This window comes from Hordeum vulgare, chromosome 7H (genome assembly GCF_904849725.1).
Source record: "Hordeum vulgare subsp. vulgare chromosome 7H, MorexV3_pseudomolecules_assembly, whole genome shotgun sequence".
Lineage (NCBI taxonomy): Eukaryota > Viridiplantae > Streptophyta > Magnoliopsida > Poales > Poaceae > Hordeum > Hordeum vulgare.
Genome location: NC_058524.1, coordinates 618,329,574 through 618,346,085, shown reverse-complemented (window position 1 = coordinate 618,346,085; position 16,512 = coordinate 618,329,574). Strand labels below are relative to the sequence as shown.

At 46.0% G+C, this 16,512-nt stretch overlaps 1 protein-coding gene across 1 annotated transcript; it reads left to right on the top strand.

Moving 5' to 3' along the window:
- Positions 1-3,784: 3,784 nt before the first annotated feature.
- Positions 3,785-13,996, top strand: LOC123411640 (DNA (cytosine-5)-methyltransferase 1A-like). The gene is made up of 14 exons (XM_045104602.1): positions 3,785-3,882; positions 4,601-4,695; positions 5,474-5,514; positions 7,532-8,984; positions 9,161-10,646; positions 10,794-10,958; positions 11,070-11,262; positions 11,360-11,471; positions 11,558-11,705; positions 11,796-11,993; positions 12,106-12,384; positions 12,467-12,628; positions 12,757-12,975; positions 13,505-13,996. The coding sequence occupies exons 3-14, from the start codon at positions 5,481-5,483 to the stop codon at positions 13,643-13,645; spliced, it is 4,590 nt and encodes a 1,529-aa protein (XP_044960537.1). The 5' UTR covers positions 3,785-3,882; positions 4,601-4,695; positions 5,474-5,480; the 3' UTR covers positions 13,646-13,996.
- Positions 13,997-16,512: the final 2,516 nt, after the last annotated feature.

Below are 16,512 nucleotides of genomic sequence, written 5' to 3'. Positions count from 1 at the left end.
CATACCTTTGAAGATCGCTAAGCGGAATCGTTGCTAGAACGCGGTTGATGGAGTCGTACTCGTGGCGATTCAGATGGCGGTGTGATTCCGATCTAGTGCCGAATCACGGCACCTCCGCGTTCAACACACGTGCAGCCTGATGACGTCTTCCGCACCTTGATCCAGCAAGGAGGAGGGAGAGGTTGGGGAAGATCTCCAGCAGCACGACGGCGTGGTGTCAATGAAGAGACGAGGTCTCTCGGCAGGGCTTCGCCAAGCACCGCCAAAGAGGAGGAGAAAGAAGAGCAGGGCTGCGCCGAGGGAGAGGGAAAACTATGTCTCAAACAGCCCCGAAACCCCCACTATATATAGGAGGAGGGGAGGGGGCTGCCACCCCTAGGGTTCCCACCCTAGGTGGTGCGGCAGCCCCCCCCAGATGGGAGGTGCGGCGGCCAGGGCAGGGGGAGGGGGTGGCGCACCCCTAGGTGGGCCTTAGGCCCACCAACGCCTAGGGTTTCCCCCCCTCTCCACCTCCTTCGCCTTGGGCTGAGTGTGGGGGCGCACCAGCCCACCTAGGGGCTGGTTCCCTCCCGCACTTGGCCCATCTAGCCTCCCGGGGTCGTGGCCCCCTTCTGGTGGACCCCTGGTGCCACTTTCCGGTGGTCCCGGTGGTCCCGGTACGTTACCGGCGACGCCCGAAACACTTCCGGTGTCCAAAACCATCCGTCCTATATATCAATCTTTACCTCCAGACCATTCCGGAGCTCCTCGTGACGTCCAGGATCTCATTCGGGACTCCGAACAACTTTCAGTAACCTCGTATAACAATTCCCTATAACCCTAGCGTCATCGAACCTTAAGTGTGTAGACCCTACGGGTTCGGGAGGCAGGCAGACATGACCGAGACACCTCTCCGGCCAATAACCATCAGCAGGGTCTGGATACCCATGATGGATCCCACTAGCTCCACGATGATCTCATCGGATGAACCACGATGTCAAGGATTCAATTAATCCCGTATACAATTCCCTTTGTCTGTCGGTATAGAACTTGCCCGAGATTCGATCGTCGGCATACCTATACCTTGTTCAATCTCGTTACTGGTAAGTCTCTTTACTCATTCCGTAGCACGTCAACGTGTGACTAACTCACTTAGTCACATTGAGCTCATGATGATGTTCTACCGAGTGGGCCCATAGAGACCTCTCCGTCACACGGAGTGACAAATCCCGATCTCGATTCGTACCAACCCAACAGACACTTTCAGAGGTACTCGTAGTGCACCTTTATAGTCACCCAGTTACGTTGTGACGTTTGATACACCCAAAGCACTCCTACGGTATCCGGGAGTTGCACAACCTCACGGTTGAAGGAAAAGACACTTGCCATTAGAAAAGCTTTAGCATACGAACAATACGATCTAGTGCTACGCTTAGGATTGGGTCTTGTCCATCACATCATTCTCCCAATGATGTGATCCCGTTATCAATAACATCTAATGCCCATGACCAGGAAACCATGATCATCTATCGACTAACGAGCTAGCTAACTAGAGGCTTGCTAGGGACACATTGTGATCTATTTATTCACACATGTATTACTGTTTCCTGTTAATACAATTATAGCATGAACAATAGACGATTATCATGAACAAGTAAATATGATAATAACCATTTTATTATTGCCTCTAGGGCATATTTCCAACACCTGGGGCAGTAGCTCCGGCCGACAACGGCGAGGGGCCTGGAGCAGGAGCACGGGAGTAGTGCAAGAGATGGGCATGTGTGTGCCGTCTTCCGATAGATGGGATGGGATCGATCATGGGGTTACTTGGACAGGGTAAACCAGACGTGGGAGGGGAGTGGAGTGAGGAGTGAGAGGCATGAGGGGGTGAGTCATATGATAGCAGAATCGTAGAAGGGGAGGTGCTGGTTGAACCATCACGACGATGACAACGATGACGTTCTTTTGCCCTTTAATAATAATAGAGATGTGTTTACAAGTAAGTTCAATACGCTGGCTACGAGTATTGTCCAACTTATTGTACATGATGGCCGTGTAGTACATATGATATATATATAGACATGCTTTAAAATTAGATTAACTCGTTTTGTTTCGTATGTGTTTCAGTTCCTCCTCCCACGGTCTATGGAGGACCGGTTCATCCACCGCATATTATTAACTTCGGCCCTTCTTCTAAACTTGTTAAGAATGATTTTGGTAATTGAGTTTTTCGCATCAAGGCTTGTTTGAATTACAGCTCAACACAACTTTAGAGAATAATTGAGCAAGGGTACTACCTACATGATCCAAGCAACCTCAATCCAAGAGAAGAGGTCGACAATCACCTCAATCACCCCGCCTTGTTCATCCTTCAAGTAGCTGTTCCCATTGAAGATCTTGCTCACTTGCGTCCCTTCACTAGTGCCAAAGATTGTTGGGAGCACATTATTTCCATGTACGATGGAAGCTCAAGTATTCAACGTTCCAACAATGAAGCGATTCTTGATGCAGACGATGAATTTGTGATGCTTGATGATGAGGACCCTCGTGAGCTCTATCGGAGACTGACGACCCTTGCCGTTGCTCTTCAAGATCATGGAAGCAAGGATGTGGATGACAATTGCATCAAGCGGAAGTTTCTCAACGCTATCATGTCTTTCAACAAGGCCATGTCCTCCATAATCCGGAAAAGGCCGGACTTTCAATCATTGTCCTCAAGCGATGTGTTGGATGAGTTCATAGCCATGAACATATTAAACAAGACCGCCGACAACGCTCTAGGTCGTGTCCAACGGTCAAGAAAAGACTCCTCCAACCTTGTTTTGAAGGCCAAGGCTGTTTTGAAGGAAGATGAAGAATAAGAAGAGGAAAATTGTCCCGAAGACACCAAATATGCCTACCACGAGCACATGGCTCTTACGTCAAGGCAATTTTGGGGCAACAAAAGAAACTCAAGACCCAACTTCTCTAAGAAAAACTTAAGTGGGTCCAAGGACAAGCAACACACGAGGACTTGCTGCAATTGTGGCAATGTGAGTCACTTTGTGGCAGACTGTCCTTATGAGAAGAGGGAAGACAATGGTGACAAGCTTATTTGCAAAGACAAGGCCAAGCCCTTCCCCAACAAGAATAACTTCTCCAAGAAGCTGCCCCAAAAGGTGATCGTTGCTGCAATACGGGAAGGGACGGCGGGGGTGCTAGCTGGGATAAACCATTACAACGTGGAGAGAATCAGAGTGGTGGGGAGAATGGAGGTTGCGACATAGGAAGATGCACGGGGGTAGTGCAAGAGATGGACGTGCGTGTGTCGGCTTCGGATAGATGGGATGGGATCGATCATGGGGTTACTTGGACGGGGAAAACCGAACGTGGGAGGGAAGCGGAGGCATGACGGGGTGCGTCATACGGTAGCTTAATCGTGGGAGGGGAGGTGCTGGTTGAACCATCACCACGATGACGACGACGACGACGACGATGATGTTCGGTTGCCCTTTAATAATAGAGATGTGTTTACAAACAAGTTTAGGGGCTACGAGTAGTGTCCAGCTTAATGTACATGATGGCCGCGAAGGAAGGCCAGCAATGGAAGGAAAGGAAATGGAGTCTGGGCAGAATTCGGCCCATGGCAAGAAAAGCCCGCCCGGAGCAGAGCAGAGGAGAGCGGAAGGCGTCCCTCCCGCGCAAAGGGACCCGCCCCAAAAATCGAAACCCGCGCGCTTTCCGCCACCTTCCCTCCCTCGGCTTATATACCTACCGCCACTCTCTCTCCCACGTCCCCTCGCTTCCTCCCCCACCCACACCCACACCCCTACCAGCACAGCCTACCACCCCACCCCCATCCCCCGCCTCACGCGCCGCCCGCCGGAGGGACCTCGCACGCCAGCTACCGCGAGCAGGCAGGTAATCGCTCGCTCGCTCGCTCGCCGGCCGCACCAGCATTACCAGCATCGAGTGCTTTATTGCGAGTATATATTTTTCTTTTGTTTTGGGATGATGGTCTCGATTTGGGCCTTTTTTTGGGGGAAGAATACCATTCGTTTCCTCGCTTCCGGTCGCCTCGTTCGCTCATCGCTCCGGCGCGCGCTCCGTGATTCGAGGACATGCGATTTCCCCCTAATTTCTCCCAGGGTTCCGGTCGGCCTGTCCGTCCGTCGGTCGGTCGGCGATTTCGCGTCCCCGGCGGCGACGGGGGTACGTACACTCGTCCTGGCCGCGGGGCCTCGTCCGTCGATTCCGACCAGGGCCGGGTTTTCTGCCTTGCCTTGTCTGCGCGCCTGCGTGCTTGCTATGGATGATCGCCGGCCGAGCAGACCATGCGCGCGTGTGCGTGCTTTATCCTTCAACAAAGACGCCGCTTTTCTTTTTCTTCCGTTCCGTGTACCCGTGCGCCCCCGTAGCTAGGCTAGGCAGCGCCGTCTCGCATCCCCGCATTCCCGCCGATCTGCTCTGCGTACGTACTACTCGGCGTCTCCATATTAATTTGCCCCATCTGCTTCGAATCCGGACGGGTGGCTTTGCTTTGCTCCCATGCTCGATCTATGCAGCCGTGCTCCTGTATATGCGTTTTCGTATTTTGAGTTATTACGATTCTGATGCTTGCTGTGTTTCTGTTGCGCAGGATTCTCGATCTTGGCGCGCGGTGGATCTGTCAGTGCGAGTGCCGCGACCTTCCCTTTAGCCTGGTAGAGGTCTGCGGATTGCACCGGCAGCAAGGTAATTAACCATCTCCTTCTGCAGCCGTTGATGAGCTAGTAACGGAATTGTTTCTTCTGTCACTTGCCTGATTTATGTGACCCTATACAGTGAATTGCGTAGGCTTGTACTGTACATCATCATGTGTCTCTTCAATGGTTGCTAAGTGGCTAATTTTATTTGCTCCAGTCATGAGATCTAGGTGCCCGTCGGCAAGTTGGCGACACCGTCATCGTGTTTGCATATTAATGCTGGTGAATTTGCTTGCCTTAGCGCGTCATGCACAATGTGCTGCCGATAAAACTGATATTGTTCAACAGCTGCCCCTTCTATATTTGGCGCACTCATCGTTATGTCCTGGGGGTCCTTTCATTACCCTGTAGGCTTGTACATCATTATCTGTCTCTTCAATCGTGCTTAGTGGCTAATTTTACTTGCCCCGGTCATGAGATCTAGGTGCCTATCGGCAAGTCAGCGACAGTTGCATAGGATAAACTGGTACTGTTCAACTGCTGCCTCTTTTATATTTGGTGTGCTTATTATTATGTCTCGGAGATGCTTTCATTACCCCGGGCTTGTACATCATGTGTCTCTTGAATAGTTGCTATAAACTGGATGTCATTAACTGTGTCCAAGTTTATTGTTACATGTGTCCATGAACTAGGACCTTGTTTGTCAATGTGTTAATGAACTGTTGCTTGGTGATGTAACTGCCGAACTCCTGATTTTACAGTTTTATTATTGCTTCATTTATCTCAACTTCTAGCTGAGATATCTACTTGATTATGAAACTTTACAGGGGAGTTATGCCAAAAACTCCGCATTCCGCTGCTACTGCAGGTATGCTTACCTTGGTACTTTTGTTGCTACAATTTTGGTATCAACTTATTAGTTCCTGTATTGTCAAACTAAACGGTCAGATTTTCATGGTCCTAGTTCATGGGCTGTTTTCTTTCTTACTATAAAAATCCGCATCGGTCTAATTTTTTTAGCACAAGACTACTTGAGAACCGAGCATCGCTCAGTTTCCATGTGCGCCCAACCAACCCGTGTTTGAGGCACATGTCCTACGTGGGGGACTCATGCCTTGTTTCTTACTAAAAAAAGTCACCTGTTTTGATAATACACCATTGTTATTCATTGGTACATACTTTGCCATCTCAGATCATTGATTGATCATTCAGCAATATATTTTATGAGGCCACTATGTGCAGGGAGTATAAGCTAGGACTACCTTTTCTATCATGAGTCAGGGAAAAGCTTGGCTAGAGCATAATTAGATTGGATGGAAGAACAAACAATGCATAGTTAACCATCATCTTCCAGCTGGAGGAAAGTAATAGTACATATTTATAAAAGTAAATAAATGTAACTGTTAAATCACATCTTTAAGTAGTTGTAGCTCATTAATAGTGAAAGTTGTATAGGATACTCCCTCCGGTCCGGTGTGTAGGGCTCCTTATCAAAATCTATTTGTTCCGTTTTGCAACAGGACTAAGGCCCGCTTGGGTAATTAATTGCTAGTTAGTCCTCGTGAGTTACTCCTCCACAACCCTTACGCTCGGTGGGAACCTGTTTGCATGCACATGTGTGAAAAGGATTTGCATGCAGGGAGTGGAAAAAGCTCGTGCAACAAACCAATGCATGATCGTTTGGATCGTCCATGATTGGTTGAACATATCCAGCTCGCGTGGGGGGACTTTTTCGCTGTGGGCCTTCTTCGTCCATTCGCATGGCCTAATTAACCTGGGTATTAAATATGTTGTTAGACGTTAGAAATTTAAGAGGTGATTGGAGGAAAAATCGGCGGAGGACCAATTTTAACGCCCAATAAGTTGTTGCCTTGGTCGCGATGACTCTCCTAGCGAGCCCAATACACCGGACTGGAGGGAGTATGTAAGATAACAAGAGAACTGAGTGCCGCAACATTGACTAGTAGCATGAATGCATGCCCAGCCCACCATGTTTGAGGCTTGGCCTCTGCGTGGTGCCTTGTAGGTTGTTTCTTCTCACTATAAAACTCCGCATGGGGTTGATGTTTTTTTTGTAAAATAAGACAACCTGAGAACCGAGTGTCACTCAGTTGCAAGTGTGCCCAATCCACACGTGTTTGAGGCTAAAAAAGGTCACGGGGTGCTCCCTCCATGGGGTTCCTCGTGTGTTGTTTTTTACTAAAAAGGTCACATGGTGCTCCCACTGTTGGGCTGTAGGTCTGTTTTTTTTTGGAATGGTGTAGGTCTATGTTTTAATACGAGACAACTTGTCATGGGCCTTGGCAGAATTTATTCATTTGTCATCTTCTAAAGAAGTGTAAGCTATTAGTTTTTGCTAGCTAGCTGAATAGTTTTGGTTTTGCTCTTCTTGTTTGTATTGGCTTTCTGGTTTCTCAGGTGTTCCTGGTTTTGTTGTTTTATATTAGTTTTGTTGTTGTGAGTTCTGTGTCATCTTGAAGTTTTCCCAGTACAAGATGACACATCTGGTTGCGTGTTTCAGGGAAAAAGATTAAGCTAGTAGGGAGTAATCGCATATCTACTCAGATCCATATGATAGGCACATATTGATTTGATTAGTCATAGCACTTAACACGACATGCTCCGAGTTTTGGGCAAAGCGCCACATCTTGATCTGATTAGTCACAACACTTAACACAACATGCTCTGAGTTTTGGGCTCAGTCCAGAATCCAAGTTCATATTGATATTAATTAGTAGGAGTATTAAATATCGGCCACCAGTTATTTTCCTGTCTTTTGAATGCACTCCATTTAATATTCTTATGTATGCGCTTCATGTGATATATTATACATTCTTGCATCTTGTTCAGTTCTTAATGTGACTGGCATTTTTTGTTGTTTTCAGGAAAAAAGAGGCGCAGACCTAAGCTTCATAAGAGTGAAGATGAGACCATTGAGGATGACAACAATATTAATAAAGAGAATAATGGTGCCACTGACAATGGTCAGGAGGCCATTGTGAGCAAGAGACCGAAGAGAATAGCTGCCTGTTCTAATTACAAAGAGAAGGCATTTGACTTATCTGAAGAAGATTCGCTTGTCACAATCAAGGAAATTCGGATTGAAGAGGAAACAGAGGCTGTTAGGTTGACAAAAACAGGGCCTGAAGATCAGAAACCTTGCAGAAAACTCATTGATTTCATCTTGCATGATGGAGATGGTAATCCACAACCTTTTGAAATGTCTCAAAGTGGTGTTATCTCCTTAACAGCTGTTGTCATGCCCTTTGATGCTGATGTTAAAAAGGCCAGGGAAAAAGGAATACGCTGTGAGAGATTTGGGAAGATCAAAAACTGGGCAATTTCTGGCTATAAGGAAGGCACTGTGACAATTTGTCTCTCAACAGAACTAGCTGATTATGAATGTGTGAAGCCAGCAAGTAGTTACAGGTCTTTCTTTAACCTTTTCAGTCAGAAGGCCCGTGTCTGTGTTGGAGTTTACAGAAAGCTAGCCAGATCAGTTGGGGGAAATCCTTTGCTGGGCCTGGAAGAGTTGCTTGCTAGTGTTGTGCGCTCCATTAATTCAGACAGAAGTTTCAATGGAACGGTCAGCAAGGACTTTGTAATCTCAATTGGTGACTTTATCCATGACCAGTTTACTGCCTGGGATAATACAGCGAACAGCGATGATGAGATATTGTCCACACTGCCTGTTCTTGGTGCACTAAGAAATAAATGTAAATCTAGGGTGGAGTTCAGCAAGTTGGCAGCCATGACCTCAAATGGAACTCTGACGATCAAGGATGTGCAATGTGAGGAAGTGACTGAAAACGAGGATGAAGATGAGAAATTAGCAAGACTGTTGCAGGATGAGGAAGAGTGGAAGATGCAGAAGAAGCAGAGAGGCAAGCATGAAAATTCACAGAGAAATGTCTACATCAAAATTAGTGAAACGGAGATTGCCAATGACTACCCAATGCCAGCATACTATAAACCATCTAGTATAGAAATGGATGAGTACATGCTTGACAGCGAAGATGTCATGCTTGGGGGGGAACTACCAGTAAGAATACTCAACAACTGGTCCCTGTATAATTCAGATGCCAGACTCATCCCTTTGGAGCTCATTCCTATGAAGGCAGGTGCTGAAAATGACACAGTAATCTTTGGGTCTGGTTTTATGATGGAAGATGATCATACTTTCTGTTCAACAGCCGAGCAAACACAGTTATCTTCTTCCTCAAGTAAATCTGGTCAGGAAGATCAAGGGATTGCAGTTTATCTAAGTCCAATCAAGGAATGGGTTGTAGAATTTGGTGGTGAAATGATATGCATATCAATCAGAACTGACATAGCTTGGTAAATACTCCTGCAACTCTGATTCATTCTGCTCTATAAGCACACTTGTTCAATAGCTTGCCATGCATTTTGGATCTTATGTCTTGAAATTTGTAATTTTATTTTATGCATAGAATCTTGCAATTCCTTCCTGTGAAAGCACCCTCTAACTTACACATGAATTTCAACTATTTCAGGTACAAATTACGCCAGCCAACAAAGCAGTATGCGCCATGGTGTGCCACTGTCCTTAAAACAGCAAGGCTGGCTGTCAGTGTCATCACCCTTCTAAAAGAACAAAGTCGTGCTTCAAAACTTGCTTTCGCTGATGTTGTTAAGAGAGTAGCAGAATTTGAGAAAGGGGACCATGCATTTATTTCATCAAATGCAGCACTTGTTGAAAGATATGTTGTGGTGCATGGACAGATAATTCTTCAGCAGTTTGCAAGTTATCCAGAAAAGACTATTCAACGAAGTGCCTTTATCACAGGACTTCTCGTGAAGATGGAAGAACGAAGGCACACAAAGCTAGCGATGAAGAAAAAAACTCAAGCAACAAGGGGAGAGAATCTGAACCCAAGTGCAAATATGGGCCCAGTACTGAAAAGAAAACTTATGCGTGCCACAACTACAGGGTTGGTCAGCAAGATATGGAGTGATTACTATGCAACCCATTTCCCAGAGGACTCGAAGGAGGCTGATGAGAATGATGAGCAGAAGGAAATTGAGGAGGAACAGGAAGAGAATGAAGATGATGATGCTGAGGTGGAGGTTAAAGTTGACGAGGAACATGATTTGAGGACCCCACCATCAATAAGGTCTAGAAAGCCATCATCAAATGCTTGTAAAGAAGCTGAATGGGAAGGCCAAACAGTTGGGAAAACACTCTCTGGAGAAGTTCTGTACAAGTGTGCTAGAGTTCGAGATCTAAGTATTGCTGTTGGTGGGGCAGTCACATTCGAAGATGATTCAGGAGAAGCCATCATGTGTTTTGTTGAGTATATGTATGAGAAACATGATGGTGCACACATGATTCATGGAAGAATTTTGCAAAAAGGCTCACACACTGTCCTTGGCAATGCTGCAAACGAGAGAGAGGTTTTCTTTACCAATGACTGTTTAGAATTAGAAATAGGTGACATCAAAGAATCGGTGACCGTCAATTTCCAGAAGATTCCTTGGGGTCACAAGTGCCGAAAAGATCATTTAGAAGCTATTAAGATGGAGAGGGCCAAGGCAGAGGACAGGAAGAGGAAAGGTTTGCCGGTGGAATATATTTGCAAAAGCTTATACTGTCCGGAGAAAGGTGCCTTTTTCTCCCTCCCTTCTGATAAGCTGGGCACTGGAACTGGCCGCTGTAGTTCTTGTGAGGAGCGAGAAGCAGTTGCTGATGATTTCAAAATATTATCTGAGACCAGCTTTGTCCTCAAGAATGTTACATACAATGTTCATGACTTTGTGTACATCAGGCCTGAGTTTTTCTCTGAAGTCGAGGGTCAGGGGACCTACAAGGCTGGAAGAAACGTAGGCCTGAAGCCTTATGTGGTGTGTCATCTGCAGAGTATCAAAGCTTCTGCTGGATCAAAGAAAGCTAATCCAGAATCAACCAAAGTCAGTGTAAGAAGGTTATACCGGCCAGATGATATTTCATCAGCGAAAGCTTACTCTTCAGACATAAGAGAGGTTTGTCACTTTGCCTTTTTTCTTATGGTCTGCTATCCACTTCATTATTGTTGATCTGCATAACTACTGTCATACGCCTGTGATTCCACATAACCTTTTGGTTTGTACATTTGGTCTTTAATATTTATTCTTTGTTGTTTGATCCAGGTTTACTACAGTGAAGATATAATGAGTGTGCCAGTTGTGATGATAGAGGGGAAATGTGAGGTTACAGCAAAGAACGACCTTCCAAACTCAAATCTTCCAGTAGTGGTTGATCATGCCTTTTACTGTGAATATTTATATGACCCTGATACTGGAGCTCTCAAGCAGGTTAGATATTGCCAAAATCCAGCTTTCGTCTTCTCCATTTACTTTTGCGTTTATTTTGTTGAGAAACTGCTTCAGATAGTTTGACTGGGCCTGTCTTTGTCCTTGAACCAGCTACCGACCAATGCTAAGCTCACAACCCTGACAACGAAGGCACTTTCTGCGAAAAAGAACAAAGGAAAGCAGATTTGTGACGATGAGCAAGCTGGTTCAGAGAAAGAGAAGAATGCTACACAGGAGAACTGTCTTGCAACTCTTGATATTTTTGCTGGATGTGGAGGTTTGTCTGAAGGGTTGCAGCTATCTGGTAATTACATTTGCTTCTGCATGTTATTTATTAGATGCTTGCTGGTAGATAGAACAACCTTGGCCTCCACATACTTTCTGATCATTTGACTCTACAGGCGCATCACGTACAAAATGGGCAATTGAATACGAAGAACCTGCCGGGCAAGCATTTTGTGAAAATCATCCAGAGGCAGCGGTATTTGTGAAGAACTGCAATGTGATTCTGAAGTATGCAACCCCCTTTCCCCCTTTGGATGTACTAAACCTATTATTCCTGTATCTCCCAACTCATTTGTGAGTATTTGCCTTTGCAGGGCGATAATGGACAAGTGTGGTGATGCTGATGATTGCATCTCGACTACTGAGGCTTCTGACCAAGCAGCTAAACTTTCAGATGAGCAGATTAAAAATCTCCCCGTGCCAGGTGAAGTAGAGTTCATCAATGGTGGCCCTCCATGCCAGGTCGGTTGCTTCACCTATATGCCAGGAGAATACTTGATGCTTTGTTAATCTTCAGTGCTGCTGCTTGATACTCAGCCCATCTTTTCTCAGGGCTTCTCTGGAATGAACAGATTCAACCAAAGTCCATGGAGCAAAGTTCAGTGTGAAATGATTTTAGCATTCCTGTCCTTTGCGGAGTATTTCCGGCCTAGGTTCTTCCTTTTAGAAAATGTTAGGAACTTTGTTTCATTCAACAAAGGCCAGACCTTCAGACTGACACTAGCATCACTCCTGGAGATGGGATACCAGGTGCTCGACACTTGCTCTCCTCTTTTACTTCTTGTGCTATGCATTTTTTTTTGCAACCTGCTATGCATTCTTTCATTCCCGCATGTTCTGAACCTCTCTGCATTTTTCATAGGTTCGATTTGGGATTTTAGAAGCAGGTGCCTATGGTGTCGCACAGTCTAGGAAAAGGGCATTCATATGGGCTGCTGCACCTGGGGAAACCCTTCCTGATTGGCCTCAACCGATGCACGTCTTTGCCAGCCCTGAGTTGAAAATCAATTTACCAGAAGGCAAATACTATGCCGCTGCTAAGAGCACAGCTAGAGGGGCGCCTTTCCGCTCTATAACAGTTAGGGATACAATCGGCGATCTGCCGCCTGTGGAGAATGGTGCCAGCAAACCAACAATACAGGTGCGTATCACAGCATCCAGTTTCTTGTATCAATGTTTTTGCTTGACTGTATAAGGTGAATTTTCTCCATTGTGTGCTGTAGTACGGAAGCGACCCCATCTCCTGGTTCCAGAAGAAGATTCGAGGTGATGCGTCTTCGCTGAGTGATCACATAGCTAAGGAAATGAATGAGCTCAATCTCATAAGGTGCAAGCACATCCCGAAGCGACCTGGCTGTGACTGGCATGACCTCCCAGATGAGAAGGTAGGGTTCTGCCAATATTTTTTTTTCATTTGATGCCAATCTTTTTCTGCCGCTTTCTACCGCCTTGTTTGTCGGTAGCCAATAATGTGATGTTCTGGTAGCTGATTTTCATCATGCTGTTGGTGCAGGTGAAGCTATCGACGGGGCAGACGGTGGAGTTGATCCCTTGGTGCCTGCCCAACACAGCCAAGAGGCACAATCAGTGGAAAGGCCTGTATGGGAGGTTGGACTGGGAGGGCAACTTCCCCACATCTGTGACAGATCCGCAGCCGATGGGCAAGGTCGGCATGTGCTTCCATCCTGATCAGGACAGGATCATCACTGTTCGTGAATGCGCCCGATCCCAGGTAAATTACACTATCAACTTATATACTCCCAAAAAATGATACCACTGCATAGATTAGTACACAGTACAGTGATACACTTGCTGATGCCCTGACAATCATTTGACTAAAATGAAGCACATAGTTCAGAATTCAGAGTTGTTCACAGTAGTTTTTGTTCCCCATCATTGCTGCTGCTAGAGTAGAAGATCGAGCTATTTTATGAGATTCAGATCATGGTGCTACTATTGCATCGACTCTAGTGCATAGTAACATGTCCGCTGGTGCCTTGACAATTACGCTCGACGAAAATGAAGCATATAGTTCACAGTAGCTTTTGTTCCCATCAATTCTGCTACAAGAGTACTAGACTGAGCCATTTTATCAAATAATCTGATCATAGTTCTGTGCTCCTGCAAGCACAATTACCTTGTCTGCAATCTGGAGGTGGATAAGAATATAATCAAACCATGAACCAAATGAATCTGCTGTTATATAACTGAAAATATCTGATCCGATCCCGTGACATGACTGACATGAATGTTGCTTGCAGGGCTTCCCTGATGGATACCATTTCGCCGGCAACATCCAGAGCAAGCACAGGCAGATCGGGAACGCTGTGCCGCCTCCCCTCTCCTACGCGCTAGGACGGAAGCTCAAGCAAGCCATCGACGCCAAGCCTCGACTGGCTTAAGTTCACTGCATGATACCAGTCGCGTCATTTTTTGGTCGGTCCGAGTGGGGCTTGATTTATCATTGGCCCCTGTATGCATGTTCTGGGAGCAATTGACTCTGTCTGAAGGTATCACAGGCTGGTCGCATGAACTGCCTTTTTGCGTATCTGATGTGCTCTTCGTAAGAGGAGGATTAAAAGCATCAGATGCTGGTGGATGGATGGATGGAGTTTAGAGGGAACGAACTCTTAGCACCGGGGGTGTAATCTTTTGTCAACAACAAACTGTGATGCCAATTTTCCGTTCCTGCAACTTTGTGAGTGCCTTCCAAAGTTGTGAAGGGAAAATGTAGCAACGATCTTACCTTTTAACACTGGCCACCTTGCCTCTGTTTCATGCATCGACTTTTGTAAGAATCAATCTCATGTGCTGACCTGTTACCCTGTTAGTGCACTCATCATACATCAAAATGCATGTGTGAAGATTACGATCGCCAAAATCGCCTTTTTTATTTTCCAAAGTGGTGAAGGAAAGAAAACATGGCACTGACCCTCAGGGATGAGAGATGAGAGGAGGAAGAGCCACGCCAGGAATTAGAGAGAATCCTCCTCTATCAGAAAACATAGGCCCGTGGCAGGAGGTAGGCGGGGTTCGGCCGCGCCCTGGCACACAGCTAGCTCCCCGGCGGCCGTTGCATCCAGCACCTCCTGCCACGCCGGCGGCCTGCCTATCGTGGCCTCCCCCCGCGAAGGAGAAGACGGCGACCCCGTCCTCCGCCAGCGGGGACGATGAGGAGGGCCGGCGGCGGCGCCGCGAATAAATATGGTGCTACTCAGAGGGTGCTCGGATCCAAGGACTTATTTTAAGAGTCTAAAGTTCCAAGCATCCCTGATTAAAGAGGGGCTAAAACTAGTCTTGAGACTAAATTTTGAGTAGTATGAGAAGGTATTTGGATACGTTTTAGTCTCATAACTAAAAGTAGTGGGACTAAAACTTGCTAGCCTCATCCATGCTTGAATCCAAATACTAAAGAGACTAAAATTAAGTTAATGAAATTTATTATCCTCCAAACCTTCCAATCCAGAACTCGCATGTGTTAAAGGAGAGAAGTTAAATGAGGAGAGAGAGGACTAATCCATATTTTAGTAGGGGTACCCTTGACTAAAAGATTTTAGCCTCAAGACTAGTTTTAGCCTCTCTTTAGTCATGGGTGCTTGGAACTTTAGCCTCTTAAAGAGACTATTTTTAGTTAGACTAGTTTTAGTCCTTTGAATCCAAGCATCCTCTGAATAGTTCGGATAGTATGGGTATTTTAGATTTTCTAGATTGAAACTCGAACCCTAACCGAAAATCGAATAGCCAAGAAATGAGAATCGAATTCGATTTGATTTGGGTTTAAGTAACCGGTTAGGGTATCCGAACGCCCAGTATGAACAATAATACACCGTCTACAAAATAGGAAGAGGATACTTAAATCAAAACTGAAGGACGTGGCACCCGTCACACACTAATGTGTATCAAACGGAGTTTAGCGTGTGCAGGACAATGAGAGCCGGACGACCTGGTCCCCTGAGTGCGCTACCCGATGCACCGTTAGAGCATCTCTAACAAACCCCGTATAATACCGACCCGCAAAAGTCCTTTATAGTTCGTGAAAAACGGTTTTTGCGGACCGGTGCGGGTGCGGATAGAGGCAGATCTCACATAACGGAACCGTATAAAAGGATATTCGTAGAAGATGCTATTATACGGGTCGTCAATACGGGGTCACCGCGTCAATCTGCAAACCGGAAAACCTCGCAATAAAACATAGTTAGAATTTGACAACGATTTCGGCAAATGAGTTTGAATTTAAACAATAAAACATAGTTCGCGCAGACAAACGCAGAAGGACTTCATGCATCCTGGTCATTCTTCAGTCTGCACCATCGAGGTCATCGCCGCCCCCGAATCCATCGACTCCCCGGAATCCATTGCCTGCACTTGTTCCTACTCCGACACTTGTCCCTACTCTGGCACCGAAATCATCGGTTCCAATTCCAGAGGAGAAACCATCGCCGCCATTGTAACACACAAGCATCCTCCTCTTCAAGACTTCTCTCCTTGTCATATCATGCCATGTCATTCTTTGCTGGTGTCGTACATATCATTGCGGTTCAAAGTTATGATCCTATTCTCTTCGGCAAGAAGGTTGTCCATAGTTTTGTTCTTAGAGGCACGTGCTTTTCTCTCCTCAACTTCCTTGAGCATTTCCACCTCTCTTGCTTCTCTCGTGCCTTCTTCTTGGCCAACTCTATCTTTGCCTCCAAAGACTTTGCTAGAAATACCTCATTTGATTGCAGCATGGCATCTATCTTGTCCCGCAAGGTCGATGCTTCGTGTTCCCTTTTGATCTTCTCCTTTGTCTTTTTATCACCATCGGGCTTGTTCAAGTTTCTTGGGCCATTATCATCTTCATCTTCATCCATGTACATCAATGAACCTCTCTTCGGTGGGGATTTTTTGTCAATCGACGCCCAATTTTTGCAGTTTTTGAGCAATTCTCAACAATACTGTAGTTTAAAAAATATGTCTTCGGAAGCATCCATGTCTTTGTACAGTTGTTGGGCAATTTTTTCCGACACAATTAAAACAAAGTCAAACTGATGGAACCATTTGACATGAACCAACTCACATAGTCGGATTCGACGGTTGCACTTGGAGGAGCATTGCGAACTTGTTCCAAGCAAGCTGTCCAATGGCTACAAGTCGGCTTGATCATGCCCCAACGACCTTGGAGTGACGAAGGGTCCATGTTGTCCTGTTGGGATACTTGGCCATGATTTGAAAGTATTGATCTTCAATTCTTCGCCAATACGTCTTGGCGGTTTGGGACACTCCCGTGCAA

Bases quoted from the DNA above. Each gene is read 5' to 3' on its own strand.
- LOC123411640 (XM_045104602.1), top strand. From the start codon at position 5,481: ATGCCAAAAACTCCGCATTCCGCTGCTACTGCAG. The intron at 10,647-10,793 runs GTTTGTCACTTT...TGTTTGATCCAG, and splicing joins ACTCTTCAGACATAAGAGAG to GTTTACTACAGTGAAGATAT. The intron at 11,472-11,557 runs GTATGCAACCCC...TTGCCTTTGCAG, and splicing joins AACTGCAATGTGATTCTGAA to GGCGATAATGGACAAGTGTG.